Here is a 13,771-nt window from a genome sequence, read left to right as displayed (position 1 = left end):
TGTATATACTGGGAATGGATGTGTGTGTCTGAGGACTGCCTGTGCTGCAGTAAAAGTTGATAGCAATAATGTTGTTCTGTCTAGTAGAAATCATACTAACTTTTGTATTTGTAATTTTGTTGAGATTACCGGGTGTGATTTTTCGTACTTGGCCCCAGTGACATCCCACCAGCTGATTCAGGCTAATTACACGATGTATCACAGACTACTACCTACCCCTATTGGGATGAACCTTACATTGGTAAAACAATTAATTAAACACCAAGACCTATTGGAAATCTTGAAAGAAATTCAGGAGAGTGGAAAGAAAACATTAATTACTGTCCAACATGATACAAAGGAGATAACCAGGGTTCTACAGAGAATAAGACAAGATATGACTCATCACTGGTGGGATGTGATCTTTGGATGGTCACCAACTGCGAATGGAGTCCTTAATAAGTTGTGTCACCCCATTGTAGTTTTATTAATATTAGTTGGGATAAGCTTAGGATTGTCTATTATATTGTTAATTTGGAACTGTAAGATGCTACAACAAATAGCTGTACTCACCTCTTTGTCAAATGCACATGGTAAAGCGCTAAAAGACACTTATTGTCATGGAAATTTTCCTTAAGTAAAAGAATTTACTTATTTCCTAGGAAAGGGGGGAATGAGACAGAGTAATCCATCCTGAACTAGGTAAAGTGTCTAGGAGAGGTGAAGGGTCTGTGGAGCTAAAGCTGAAGGAGAGGCCGCATTCCAGAGACAGCAAAGAGACAGAGAAAGAAAAACAGAAAACCGCGAGGTCAATCTGCCCCCGACCTAGGAATTCCTTCGATAAAGAAGAATTAGTGCTAAATGTCGCGTGGAATGAATATGTATGAACTTAATTTGAAACTGTATGCATATGCATTTGGAAAGGGGGATAAAAAGGGGACTCGGAGTCTCCAGGGGTGCGCACGCCTTTTGGGAGGCTTGCGTCCGACGCGCGTCGTAATAAAGGCATACCGGGCTTTACAACTTTTACAAGTTGTGAGGTTTCTTCCTTTCTCCGCAAATCAGGTGTCTGTGAGAAGGACTTCCCTCTGCCTGCTGCTGTAGGAGTGGGTAGTCAGCAGCTCACCAGAGTCAGCTAACACCTCCCAGTTACTGAGTTTGCTGAGAACAAGGGCAAGAGCTTCGGAGCCTTCCTTGGCTGGGGAGTTGAGGCACACTTACCGCAGGAGAGTGCTGTGTCCTGAGGATTATAAACAAACACGTGGATCTAACACTCCACCTGCATCTGTGCTACTTGCCAAGGAGCTTCAAAAGGGATATCTTTTGTATCTGGCAATCATGGCCCTTTTCTGGGAGGAGAAAGGTCTGGGTTGTTGTCTGTTATTTGAGAGCTGTTTCAAATGTCTGAAGAGCCCTTGGAACAGGCAATGGACGCCAGTCCCTTTTCTCCAAGGAAAGGACCTTCACTGATAGACAGTCACACCCCTGCCTGGGACATTGATCTCACATTCCCTCTAGCAAACAGCACAGCTTAACCCTAAAGGTTGGATTGCATGATCTTGGTGGGCTTTCCCAGCCTAAATGATCTGTGAAAGGATGGCGAGGGCTGCTTTTCTTTCCCTATAGCCTGCACTCTGCTGGTGAGGCCACTGCGGGCAGATTAAAAAATGCAGGGCTCAAAGGCATTGCAAATAAATGATGTGAAGTTTGGGTTCCCTCTTCTTACAAAAAAAAAATCTGCATCATGGGATGGGATGTAGAATTTTTTGCAACAGCATGCAAGGCAAGAAAGGTTATGTAAGGCTGCTGCAAAGCAGATGAGGCTGGTCCACTGTTGTCCATTTTTTAAAATAAAAGTTGTGAATTCTGCTCTGCTGTTTTGAAGGCTCAGTGTAGACTGTGAATACTTTTGCAGTGCAGGATAAGTAAACTAAGTAACGAGAGGATTAGGATTTCAGGAGTATGTTTTTCTTTAGCATAGGCAATTGTTTAGGTCAGGTGAATCCCTCTTCCAGCATATTGGGGAGTGGGTTTGAAGCCACACCTCTGCCTTTCCAGAAACCACGGCGGGAAGAGCGATCTGAATGCCAAAGGTGGGTGGAGGGGCCACTTTTCACCTCCCATGTACAAGCTGTTCTGTTATGCAAGGGAGAAATCATGGTTTTTGAAGGATTTGGGGGATGAGGGGAAGGAGAGGGAAGACAAAGAGCAAGCAAGTTCATGATTGCATAATTTCCTGGCTGGCATCCTGATATTGGAGGTGGGAGGAAAAGCCAGCAAAGGACCATGGATAATAAAGATTTGAATCCTGTCTGGTTATTGTTTAATGTCAGACTGATTGCCAGCCAGATTTAGCTGATCATTAACTAAAGGCAGCTGAGTTTGTGTAATCTGTTTCTGACACATCTGACACAGATTCAACAACCACCATTATCTGTCAAGCCTTTCTTTAACTTCTGACAAAGCACAACTGGGAGGCAACTGCACCTGTAACGAGGAAATCCAATCCCAGGTGCTCGGCACAGTCCCAGGCCAAGGGACAAAAGTGCCCTGAGACCAGTTGGATCAGTATTTGAATCCATTCCTTGTATTTTACAACATGAAGAGGAAGGAAGGAGATGCAGCTCAAGAGATTATTCAGGACATGTGGGACTGGCTCCAACAGCTGCATAAAGCTGCCATCCGCTGTTTTTGAACACAGATGAGAACCTGAGCTCTGTGCGTGCTCAGAGCCAACATTGTCTTGCTACAGGAGACATTTTCTGCCTGGCACATCCCTACTTCACACCCTCTCCTCATCTCCACCTCTATGGTTCACCAGAACTATGACATTGCTGAACAACCTGACAGTTTGCCAAAGCATCTAATGATTAATCTAATACAGTATTTTCTTTGCTGGTGACAACCAGCCTCTCAAACTGCAATTATTGGTAAAATTTGTTGCAAAATGCAGTGAATTTCTGGTCAGGTTGAACATGCCTGTTTGCATATGGCATGGAACATCTGGACAGCAATCTCATCAGGTCTCATGTACAATATTGCCATGTAAATAAAACCCCAAAGCCATGCAGAATTAAAACTTTTGAAGCTGGAGGAAGGGCATTCTAAGAACTCTGATGAACATATCCTGTCAAACCCCATTCTTTAAGTAACTGCATGTTTTGTTTCCCAATACATGACCTTCCTCTAATTACATTATTTAAAGCTCTCAGTATACAGAGCAATTATTCACACTTCCTTCCAGGCATGATTACATTTGGTGGCCTATCTGTTGTTTTTCTAAGTGCCTCTTTTTTTTCCATTCTCTTCTGATGTTTTTCTGGAAACCACACACTTCATGCCAGACATCAAAGCTGCTGCTCCAGAAGCAGTGCTGTGGGCAGCAGCGTTGCTTTTCTGAACACAGGGTACCACCAGGAGAGCCATTTCAGGCTAACAGCCATCTCCCCAGAACAGTCAGGAAACATGAAATGCTGAAACTAATGCCATGGAAGAGCAGCTGGATGAGGCACTGCTTCTCATCACTGCCCCACTGGAGAGAAATGGTCCTGTAGCATCCCTTCTTTAAAGGGTTTTACTCAGCTGAGCTGCCCCATTCCCATAACAGTTGTTTGCATAAAATAAGGTGAAGATTTGATCTACCTCACAATATAGTGAAAAGCCAATTTGGTTTAATCTCTTCCCCTTATATACTGAAGCCCAACACAATACAGCAGGAGGGAGTGTCAGAGACAAGATGCATTGGTGATTCAAATTGCAAGCTAATATTCGATGAAGGGGAGAATGATTACTTGGATTTTCTATTTTAAACAAGACTGCATGAAATCACTAAGGAAGTTGAAGAAGCGCAATTTTTACTCATCATCACAAGAAAGCAGATTTTGATGCATTACCTGCAGTGTTTGGTGTAGTGCCAGTCCTGTGGAGGCTTCCTTGGGTTGTTTTCTTGCTAATCATTTTCATTTCATCATTTATCATTTCAAGTTCTGCCCTAAACTGAACACCTTTTTTAAGATTTGCTTTTTCTATAGAACCAATGGCTGTGACCTTCAGAATGTTGTACAGTGGTGGGGTTTTTCACTGGTCTGCTAAAGGAAACATATTTTCTCATCTCTAGATCTCTAGATTTTAAGGACAGTTTCTGCAGCAGAAGAAATTAATTTTAAGCCAGTTATAAACCTGAAAACTATATAGTCACAAAAATTATTCCTCTGCTTCATCATTTATAGCTTGGAAGATGAAACAACAAAACCTATAAAAGCAAAGGTCTGTTTTCTTAAACCTTGCTACATGTGATCTTTGATTATAAATTACTGCTTTATTTTCAGTAAGTATTTTACAGTAACACTTTCCATAAAGGCAAGAAGAGTGAAACCTTTAAAATGCTGCATATATAGGGTGAATTAATATATATTGCCAAATATTGAAGCATATTTGTTTCACACACCCCCTCTGGCCAGTGCTCTGATCTGCAGATGTTAAAAAGGTAGTGTGGAAGCCAGATTCTTCTAGCTATTATATTTAACTACTAAATGTCTGCTATGGGAGTTGGCAATTTGGATACAAGTGTTCAGTTACTTTTCCTATATGAAATGAAAAATCTTCAGGTGATGTTGCCTAAAAGTTGGTAAGAGCTGTGTTGTTTTACAAGTGAGGATGTGGTTCAGCATGGAATATTCTGCTTCTTCCCCCACCCCAAGGTGCAGATCTTTGCAGTGAATGGCACTGTAGGCCATTGGCTGGCACTAGAGAAATAAAGAGAAGGAGAAAAGGATGTAAGTAGTCCATTTTTGCGAGGAATTCACTTAATGGGATATTTTGCTGCAATAATTTGGTGTATTTTTCCTAAACATCCTAAATAGGGTAATTTTATTTCAGACTTTGGGGCAGAGTAATTTCAAATTACTGGTGATCTTGAACAGCTAGGGTTTATACAGATCTATTCAACAATGTAAATTTAGATTTGTGGCAATTTTCTTTCTGCATCACTTTTCTCAATAGGCATCTGCATATCCTTGTCAAACTTTGTAACAAGTGTACTTAGAAGTTTAGCTTTAGTTTCAGGGGTTATTTATAGTATCATGTTTGAGTAAAAGGGTAAATTCTGATGAGCAGATATTATTGGTATTTGAGTAAGATCTCGTGCTGTTTAGATTGACTCAAATGCTAAAACATTTGTTACTTGTTATTGTTATTATTATATTATTCTGATTTTGTTTCTGATTCTCTGGTATTTATTGCCACTATCTCTGGATAGCTATACATTATTTTAAACCCTAATGCTCCCCTGGTTCTCATTTTCTTCCTCAGATTAGCATAGGAATCTTTAATGAGGGATCTGAGTTGCTGTTGAGGCAGTGCTCAGAATTTTGTGCTCTGCTTCCAGAGAAGAGAGCTGCACTTCATGGGAACAGTGAGGAAGCAGCAGGTCTCTGCTGCTCCTACACACTGCCTTGGAGCTATTGCAGCATCTTCCTTCCTCAAAGTCCAACACTGCCAAGATCTAGAGCAGGAAAACAGATTGCAATCCCAAAGTAGTAGGATTGGATCTAAAACAAAGTAACACCATCAGCATATTTATCATTACTTTTCTTCCTGTATTATTTCTAACTTCCTAGATTACACAACTACTTAGAAGAGCAAAAGGCAGAGGTATCCATGTTGGTCATCAAAGTATCTTAAACCTTGGAAACTGCTTTTTATTTGTTCTGACTTGCTTGTGATACATACAGTAGACAAGTGTCCATTAAAAAGGGTAGAATTTACATTTTAAAAGTTACACAGGTGACACACTATTTTTACTGACTCTTATTTTTAGATGATTTCAAATTACCTTAGAAACTGATAGGTTGGTGCAGTCCTATGTCTTATATAAAAACTAAAAGACAAAGACAAAAGTTTACTAATGATTGCTATTTATTTTGTTAAGTCAATAAAAAGTGCATAGTACAAGCCCTTTATCCCAATCCAAGTACTCAGTAAAAGATTACTAGGAAACTGCAAATGGCACAGACGATTTTTTGTTTGGCATAATTCAGATATTTTAAACCACCAATTTACATTAAGTACATGACATCTTCACTCTTCCTTTTTCAATCATTAACATTACAAGGCTAAGTGATCTGCAGACAGTGCATGGATAAATATGATTTCTCATTTCAGAGTATAGTAATTGTGTTAAGCAGACTCTAAAATACTATTGTTTTAACAAAGTTAAGGTATAATTGTAAATTTTCCTTCCATATTTTCCAAGTTGCTACAACTTGCATCTCTGACTAACCAAGCTTAAAACCATCATTACAGAACTGATCATACCCTAGAGCTTTGCATACCACTAATCTCTTCCCAAAATTCACCATAAACATCTGTAACCATGATACAATTATTTAATCACAAATTACATCACTAAAGACCAGATTTCTGCCACCCTTACTAAAGCTGCTACTAGTACATTATCTCAGAGTAGTTCCACAAACTTCAGTGCAACTACTTGATGAGTAAGGCACTATTTAACACAAATAAGAGTGGCAAAATACAGTCCTATGGTTACTTACTTTTATTTTAATTAAGAGTGCTGATCTGAATTTTGTATCTTGGAGAGAGTATCTGAATTTAAAAGGCATACATTTTGATGTGGGATAGTGGCCTGGCTCTTTAGTAAAACATTTTACAATAAAATATTTCCAATGTTCATTTTCTTTTACATAAAAAATTTAAAATAGCCATTTACATGAGGAAAACATACATGTATAAAATCACTGGGACAATCAGAGGAATTTCAAGCAAAGACATTTCATTTAAAGGTAAACCACAACATTCCTCTGAACAAAAAGTTCATTTGCCAAGACTTTTAGAGCTGGGTGCATGGGGTAAGTTTTATAAATACATAAACAGACATTTAAGTGAGACTGATCCTCACAAGTGAGGAGCATCTCCTGTAAATCTCACCAACTCCCAAGAGGATGAGGAGTAGTGCTCTGAATAGAAGCCTGTTTCAGTTGGCTTTTTAATCAACTGGAAGCTTGTTTTATGCCTCCAATAGCGAAGAATTCTGGCCAAAAATCCTTGGAGAAAAAAGGTCAGTGTGGGAGATTATATAGGTTTTCTTGTGGGTTCAACAAAATGATGCTGTATTACTTGTACTGAACAGCATCCCAAACATAAATGTACATGGAAGGCAAAAAGTAAGCACTGGCAAGAATGCTTGTCCCAGTGACATCTTTACACAGTGTTTGTGGCCTGTACATTATTAGACACAATGGGACAAATTCTCTCAGCTTCTCTCCTGCAGTTTCATTGCTTTACATGGCACTGCACTGATGTCACTGAGAGCACCTGGCCCGATCTTCTTCTTTTTTCCTTTTTTTTTTTTTTTAAACTTACTCCTAGGCTTGGGAGGACAGTATTCCATAGAAATTCAAAGGTCAATTACATCAAATTACAGAAGCCCTTCTTCAGCTCTACACTGTATCCTTACAAGGGGGCTTAGGTGGCTCACCCTTTACCCTGAAGAGCAAAACCCTGCAGCTGTCAACCATGGGATCTGATGTGAGATTTTTGTTAGAGCCTGTTAATACAAACCTTTTTGAAATTTAACAGTTAGTTCCTTCAGCTCCATAACTAAAGTCCTCATGAAATAAAGGTTTGTAGAGTAAGGCTTAGAATTCCCATATGTCTGTTCTACTGACCTTTAAGGAAAGAAGTTTCATGTTGGGAACATAAAAATGTTCTTTACATTATTCTGATCACTTTTTCAAATTGAACAAGAAAAATATACAGTGTTGCTTTTCTGTACATCTTTAAAATGTTCTTAAATTAATGTACATAAAAAAAGTCCTTCCCATTTTCTATAATGGGAGATGTGCACAGGTGCGTGCACAGCCACACATACACACACTGAAACATACCACACATACACACATTTATTAGAGGGAAGAGACATGCCATATGTAGTCACCTGCAAGTTTGTTATTCTACAATTACAACTAGTAGATATGGATGAAATGTTAAGAATTGCTGATAACATACAGGTGAAAAACCTGAATAATCCAGTACATGTTGAATACCAAAAGTTGGTAACCATGGTAACTTCTTGGTATGATTTCATCCTGTCCAATATCTATTATATCATGGCTAAAAACTTGTTAAGGTATCAATTATGAAAAGACTATGCCAGGACAGAAAATTCTACCAAGTTCTTATTAAATTTCTCTTTTGATAAAGTCTGTAAGTAAACACACCTGGGTTTAGAGTACGTTTTTTCACAACATATTGAATAAGACATACAATTTATTAATGAAAATGGCTGAATTAACTTTTTTGGTGGTATAATCTTTTGTGTAAAGTTTCCAATATACAGATCAAAGGTTTGACAGTGGCAATCCTCATGTTCACTTACGGTATTATTCTAATGGACAATCCATGCTTTTGCCAGCAACCCTGAAAACTGTGTTAGTGGTCCAAAGACCAGAATAAAAGCTGCTCTAAAACCAGGGCAAATATAAAACAATTTCTATTTTTCAGCACATAACTAAGTACTTCCAACCATAATATAACTCTCAAAAGCATACTGGAGAAGAAATATGAATTAATCTGAAGAAAGGTCAGTAACCTTCCATTCTTATAGGTGGACTGGGATTTTCTTTTTCTTTCAATGCATATCAGAAATCACATCAAAGAAATAAGGATCGCTGTAACAGAAAGAGATTAAGTGGAATGTCCACAGTAACAACCAAAAAACCCCTGCAATGCCTTACCATTAATCAAATTACAATTTTATAGGAATTGTAGTAACATACAAAGCAAAAATTCACTTAAAATTGAAGTTGCTAAAAGCAGTTCATGAAGATTACTGCTGAGTGATAACTCTGCTCTATATAAATGAGAAAACAGTATTGAGTGGGAGTTAGGAGCAATCTGGTCACTTCGTTCATTTGGTCGTGCAAGGTTTTAGCTGCTGAGCTTTTCCAATATTGAATGCTCTAGTCCACTGGTGGGGCTGGTGGTTCTTGTCCCTTGGCAGAAGAAAGGAGGAAAGGAAAAAAAAAAAGCAGGTACAGAATTAGACACTGTTTCACAAAGGAGGATATAGCAATAGAAGAACTCAGAAGCGTTACATTGTGTTTTCTTTCATGGTTTTTCAACATCTCTTAAAATAATTAGAGTAAATGAGCATCAAAAAATTATACTTTTTCCTGTATTAATTGAGATTTTTTCATGATCCCACATCTAGGACAAGGATCACCCTGGTCAAAGTATCATGCTGTAATTTTGTTTACTGACTTCTCTTAAAGCTGTGCTTGTCCCCTTTCACCTAAGAAGGCAGGAGGCAGTTTCATCCAGGGACAGACAGTGTCCAGAGGACACTGCACCTGCTCCATCCCACACTGAGCCTTCATGATTCCTTTCACTTTGGGCTAACTCATTGTAATTTTTAATGGAGTTCCAAGAAAATACAGTGAAAAAAAAGGGAAAAAATACTCTGAGACAGTGTGTATAAAACCAAAATAGATTTAAGCTAATACAGAATCTCCCTGCAGGGCACTTGAAGATGCACTTACATGGTGTTGGCTGGTTGGCTTTCCGACTGTGTTTGATCCTCTTAGATTACTGGGTCTCAGTAAGAACAAGACAAGTGCAATCACCACCCAGGCCATCATTATCATGGCAAAGCTGATGCCATTGTCACTGGAGGAGTTTGGTCCTGGCACTACAGACAAAGAAAGGTCAAGTTATAACAGAGTAACAGCAGAGTTCTTTTCCCCAAGTGAAACCAAAAATGCAATCTCAGGAAGAAATCCCTGAAATAGTTTTTAATGGAGTGTTCTAATTAGTCACTCATTTTGGCTTTGAGACAGTAATACTGTATTTTATTGTATTTCTTACCCATCTGAAAAGAGAATAATCTATTTCATAATATTTCACTGGTATTCCTAGAATTATGATGAATGTTTCTTAATTCATATTAAATCCTAGTAACTGGAGATGATAAACATGCTCTTGACATTTAAGAAATCAAACTTGATGCAGAATATATTCATGTAGGAAAAGCCCCATATGTATGTTGGTCTTTGGTTTTTTGCCTCAAACAAACAAAACAATAAGACCAAACTGATGAAAGCTTAGGCTCCATTGTTAGGCCTCACACAGAGAACATGCTAATTTTAGCAAGAAGGGAGCAAATTAATGGTAATAAATTTCTTGAATCTACTCTTAATTTATTTCTTGAGAGTTTGTTTGAAGATGTTTTAGTGTCAATATGCCAGATCTCCATGACTGATCATCCAGGTCATGTGGTATTTCTGCTAGCAATGTATCTGGCAGGAGGTGAAAAAATGCTGCAGAGATACATTCCAAAATAAAGCCCAGGAACACAATATAAAAATTTTAAACCAAATTTCCATACAGAATACCTGAAACATCAACACGTGGAAATAAATTTAAGAAAATACCTTCAGGCTTGAAATGGCTGGTTGATCTCTTTAGATCAAGAAACTCTTGCAAATACTGCACATTTTAAAACTACTTTTCTCCTCTGAAACATAACTTCAAGTAATCAAGCAGTAACTAATCTTGTCAGCTGAAGTGTAAACCCATGTATAGATAATTACCTATGGTACTCACATGAATCCATTTATTATAGTATCTGAAGGCCTAACATCTTCATTAATGATCTAGATGATCAACTTATACAGAGCAATTAATTCAAAGCTATAATGAATAATAATGATTGTGGAGTCAAGTCTGGATTCAGTATTGGTTGGATTGTTCTTATTAAACACTTACTTGATAACTCATACCCTGCTGGAATAATTTCCTTGAAGGTTAATGCTGATACCACAGAAGCACCCCCATCACTGCCATCCTGAGTTGCATTGCCAACAGAGGCTCTTCCTTGGAAGGGTTTGTTCATGACACAGCACAGGGGCCCTGCAGGGAAGCCTAGAGCTTACAGCTATGCCAATCTCCACACTGCTGCTCTGGGAATAAGGCTTCATGAGCTGCTGCTGTTGGACTGATGTGTTTTACTCACATCACATGCACTCAAAAATGTCAAAGAAGAAAAAAACCCATGCACCACAGAAGTTCATGCTTCTCACAGCACAAACACCACCATCAACATGTATGAACAAATGAAACTGCGTTTGCCTTTTAAGTGTACAGAATATAGACATTTCAAAACTCAAGATGTTGCTAATGTAGAGGAATTTTATTATTAGAATGATATGCAATTACAAGTGAGAATTCCTTTTGAAAATCTGAGTGAATAAAGGGCTTTGTATATGGACCAGATGGCATAGTGCAGAATATAAATAAGAAAGCTACAGCCTTTAATTCACTAAACACTTACACAATTGATTTTGAAAGCATATGGAATTGTGAAGGTAAGAGTTTAGACCTTTAGTTTTGTTGACCAAAATATTATTATTATCAGCAGCATATATCAATATTTTAAATCTTGGAAAATCTTATATGCAGTCCAGGAGATGAGCATATAATTTGGCATGAAAAGAACAACTGTTTTATTATGGGGCTTCCAGACAACACTAATAGCCACTCTGAGACTATCTGCAGCAACAAGAAGGCCTAAGGTAACTGCTTTGGCAAATATTTCTCGTAGAAGACTGAAAATTCTGATGACTTGTTAGGATTCCCCGTTCAATGCAGAGAAATGGACTGGTCCAACTGCCTTCTGGAATTTGGCTGAACCTTGCTGCACTTAGGGTCTGTGGTGGTTAACCAAAAGTTGGGGTAAGCAAATTATGCCAGATCAGGTCATGCTACAGGTCAGGGAAGGGAGCAGAGGGGACCACAGAGGGAACCCAGAGGGGTCCATTGCAGGACACAGTTTCTTCCAGCCTGTGCTGTAACACAGTTCAGACAGAACCAAACGTGCTGAAACATGTTCTGAACTAAGGCAAGACAATAGCTGATCTAACTGGCCCTGTACTACCTACTCAAGGCATGCCAGACACAACAAAGTTTACATTTACCAAGGAACTGATAAACCCACACCTCTCACCAATGAGCATGTGCTTTAATAAGGATGTGAGACATTTCAGAATCTGTTACTTTAATCTCTTACAGGGAAGAGGATAAGCAAAATTTCACATAGGTGGGGTTGAATCCAACTTTTCAAAGCTTTGCATCACAAATCAAGAGAAGAGACAGGAAGCTATTTCAACTACTGGAAGCAGTTATATGTAGGAAACAACAATCTTGCTACAAAGACCTCCATCCCTGAGATCACAAAATAATCAGATAAAACCAGCTTATGGATAAAAGAACAGTTGAGTGAAGGTGAAACCAAGCAGAATGGAATTTATGGTGATGGGCAGAAAAAATAAAATCTTCTTTTTAAGAGTTCACAGTCACAGTTTCTTTACCTGTAACTGGTATTTTTTTGCAAGTAATTTAGAAGTGATGTTTTGATTCCTTGAAGAATAAAGGTTATCCTCTAAGAGCACCTGTGAACGGTATTTTCTAATATCTTCAGATGGATAGAAGATTGTCCTGGTCTGAGATGAATGTTCCTGCCACCACCCATTCTGATGGATGGATCTGGTTATTAATCTCCAGGGCTCCAGACACACCAACTAGCACAGAATTTAACAGCACATATTCCCATGTCATGAGAGACATGACACAGTCTCTAACCTACCTTTCCATGCAACACTGAATCCAGCCCAAGGTCTTTATTTTCACAGTATCTGGTCCCCTGGGTTTGGCATACATATATATCCTCACACTCCTGAATTATGCCTGTGAGCAGTTCTGGCCCTGTGGTTTCCTGGAATTTATTTATTTCCTTTTTTTACAGTATGGCTGAATTATCTCTCTGCAGGAGGAAGTTTATGAGGCGCTGGTGTGAGATTGTGGGATGAACTCCATGGGAGTTAGTGACTATGGTGAATCCTATCTGTGGCTCCATGTACAAGATGCAGGTTTTGGACTTGCTTTTTCCTAGAAGCGGAGACTAGGCCACACAAACTAGTCTTCACCCAGAAAGAAATGGGAAGTAGAAAATGAAAATCCTCCATGACAGATGTTTGCAGATTCATTTGAGGTTCTAGAAGACAGTAAAAGCTATTAAAATTATGAGTTTGGTAAAAAGAGTTTTTAAAGATTAAAGGTCAACCAATTCCTGATTGTGCAACTGAAATCTCAAGAATACAATATTAAAACTACTAAATGCCCAGGTTAAACACCCTTATATGAACTCAGTGCTTTTAAAATGCAGTTTTTCCTTCAGAGTGAGGCTGCACTCTCAAGAAAGGAGAAATTTCATTTGTTTTACTGTAAAAGTGTATTCCATGTGGTGCTTTTTGTCTGCCCTCTCATGGTAGAAATACCTTCTTTTGGAGTACAAACAGATTGACCCTGGTAAAAACTGTTAAACTTCAGCGTGCAGGAAGGCAAAAGCATGGTCTCTGTCTTGTCTTCTTTTCATGGTGCTTTAAGCCTTGCTTCTTCTGTCAAGGAAAGGCATCAAACTGAATGAGGAGAGGTATTTTAGAAATTAATAATCAGGGAAGACAAAGAGCCCACAGGACCTTCAGGAGATAATGCCTGCAAACGGACCCTTTCAAAGGTAGGCATAAGGAACCCAAAGAAAGCCAAGATGGTCTTGAGCAGCAGAGGAAGGGAGAAGGGAATTCCCAGAAAAGGGAGGGAAGAATTGGCAGACATTAGGCTGCTGTGACTGCCCTAGATGAGTGCAAATCAAGATGAATCACATGTACGTAATTCATTTTAAATTGCATAAAAGTTTGGGAGTAGACAACATTTGAGA

At 38.7% G+C, this 13,771-nt stretch overlaps 1 protein-coding gene across 3 annotated transcripts in view; it reads right to left on the bottom strand.

Annotated features, from left to right (window-relative positions):
• Window positions 1-7,325: 7,325 nt before the first annotated feature.
• Window positions 7,326-13,771, bottom strand: part of SMIM14 (small integral membrane protein 14) — a 53,566-nt gene continuing 47,120 nt past the window's right edge. For all 3 annotated transcript variants that reach the window (XM_026795561.2, XM_026795562.2, XM_005490513.4), the window contains exons 4-5: window positions 9,540-9,688; window positions 7,326-8,993 (exon numbers count right to left, since the gene is read on the bottom strand). In XM_026795561.2, coding sequence (XP_026651362.1) covers window positions 8,961-8,993; window positions 9,540-9,688 — 182 coding nt within the window. In that variant the 3' untranslated portion in view covers window positions 7,326-8,960. The remainder of the gene's footprint in view (window positions 8,994-9,539; window positions 9,689-13,771) is intronic.

The sequence above is a fragment of the Zonotrichia albicollis genome, chromosome 5, assembly GCF_047830755.1.
Source record: "Zonotrichia albicollis isolate bZonAlb1 chromosome 5, bZonAlb1.hap1, whole genome shotgun sequence".
Lineage (NCBI taxonomy): Eukaryota > Metazoa > Chordata > Aves > Passeriformes > Passerellidae > Zonotrichia > Zonotrichia albicollis.
This window is presented reverse-complemented; position numbering and strand designations above follow the sequence as displayed.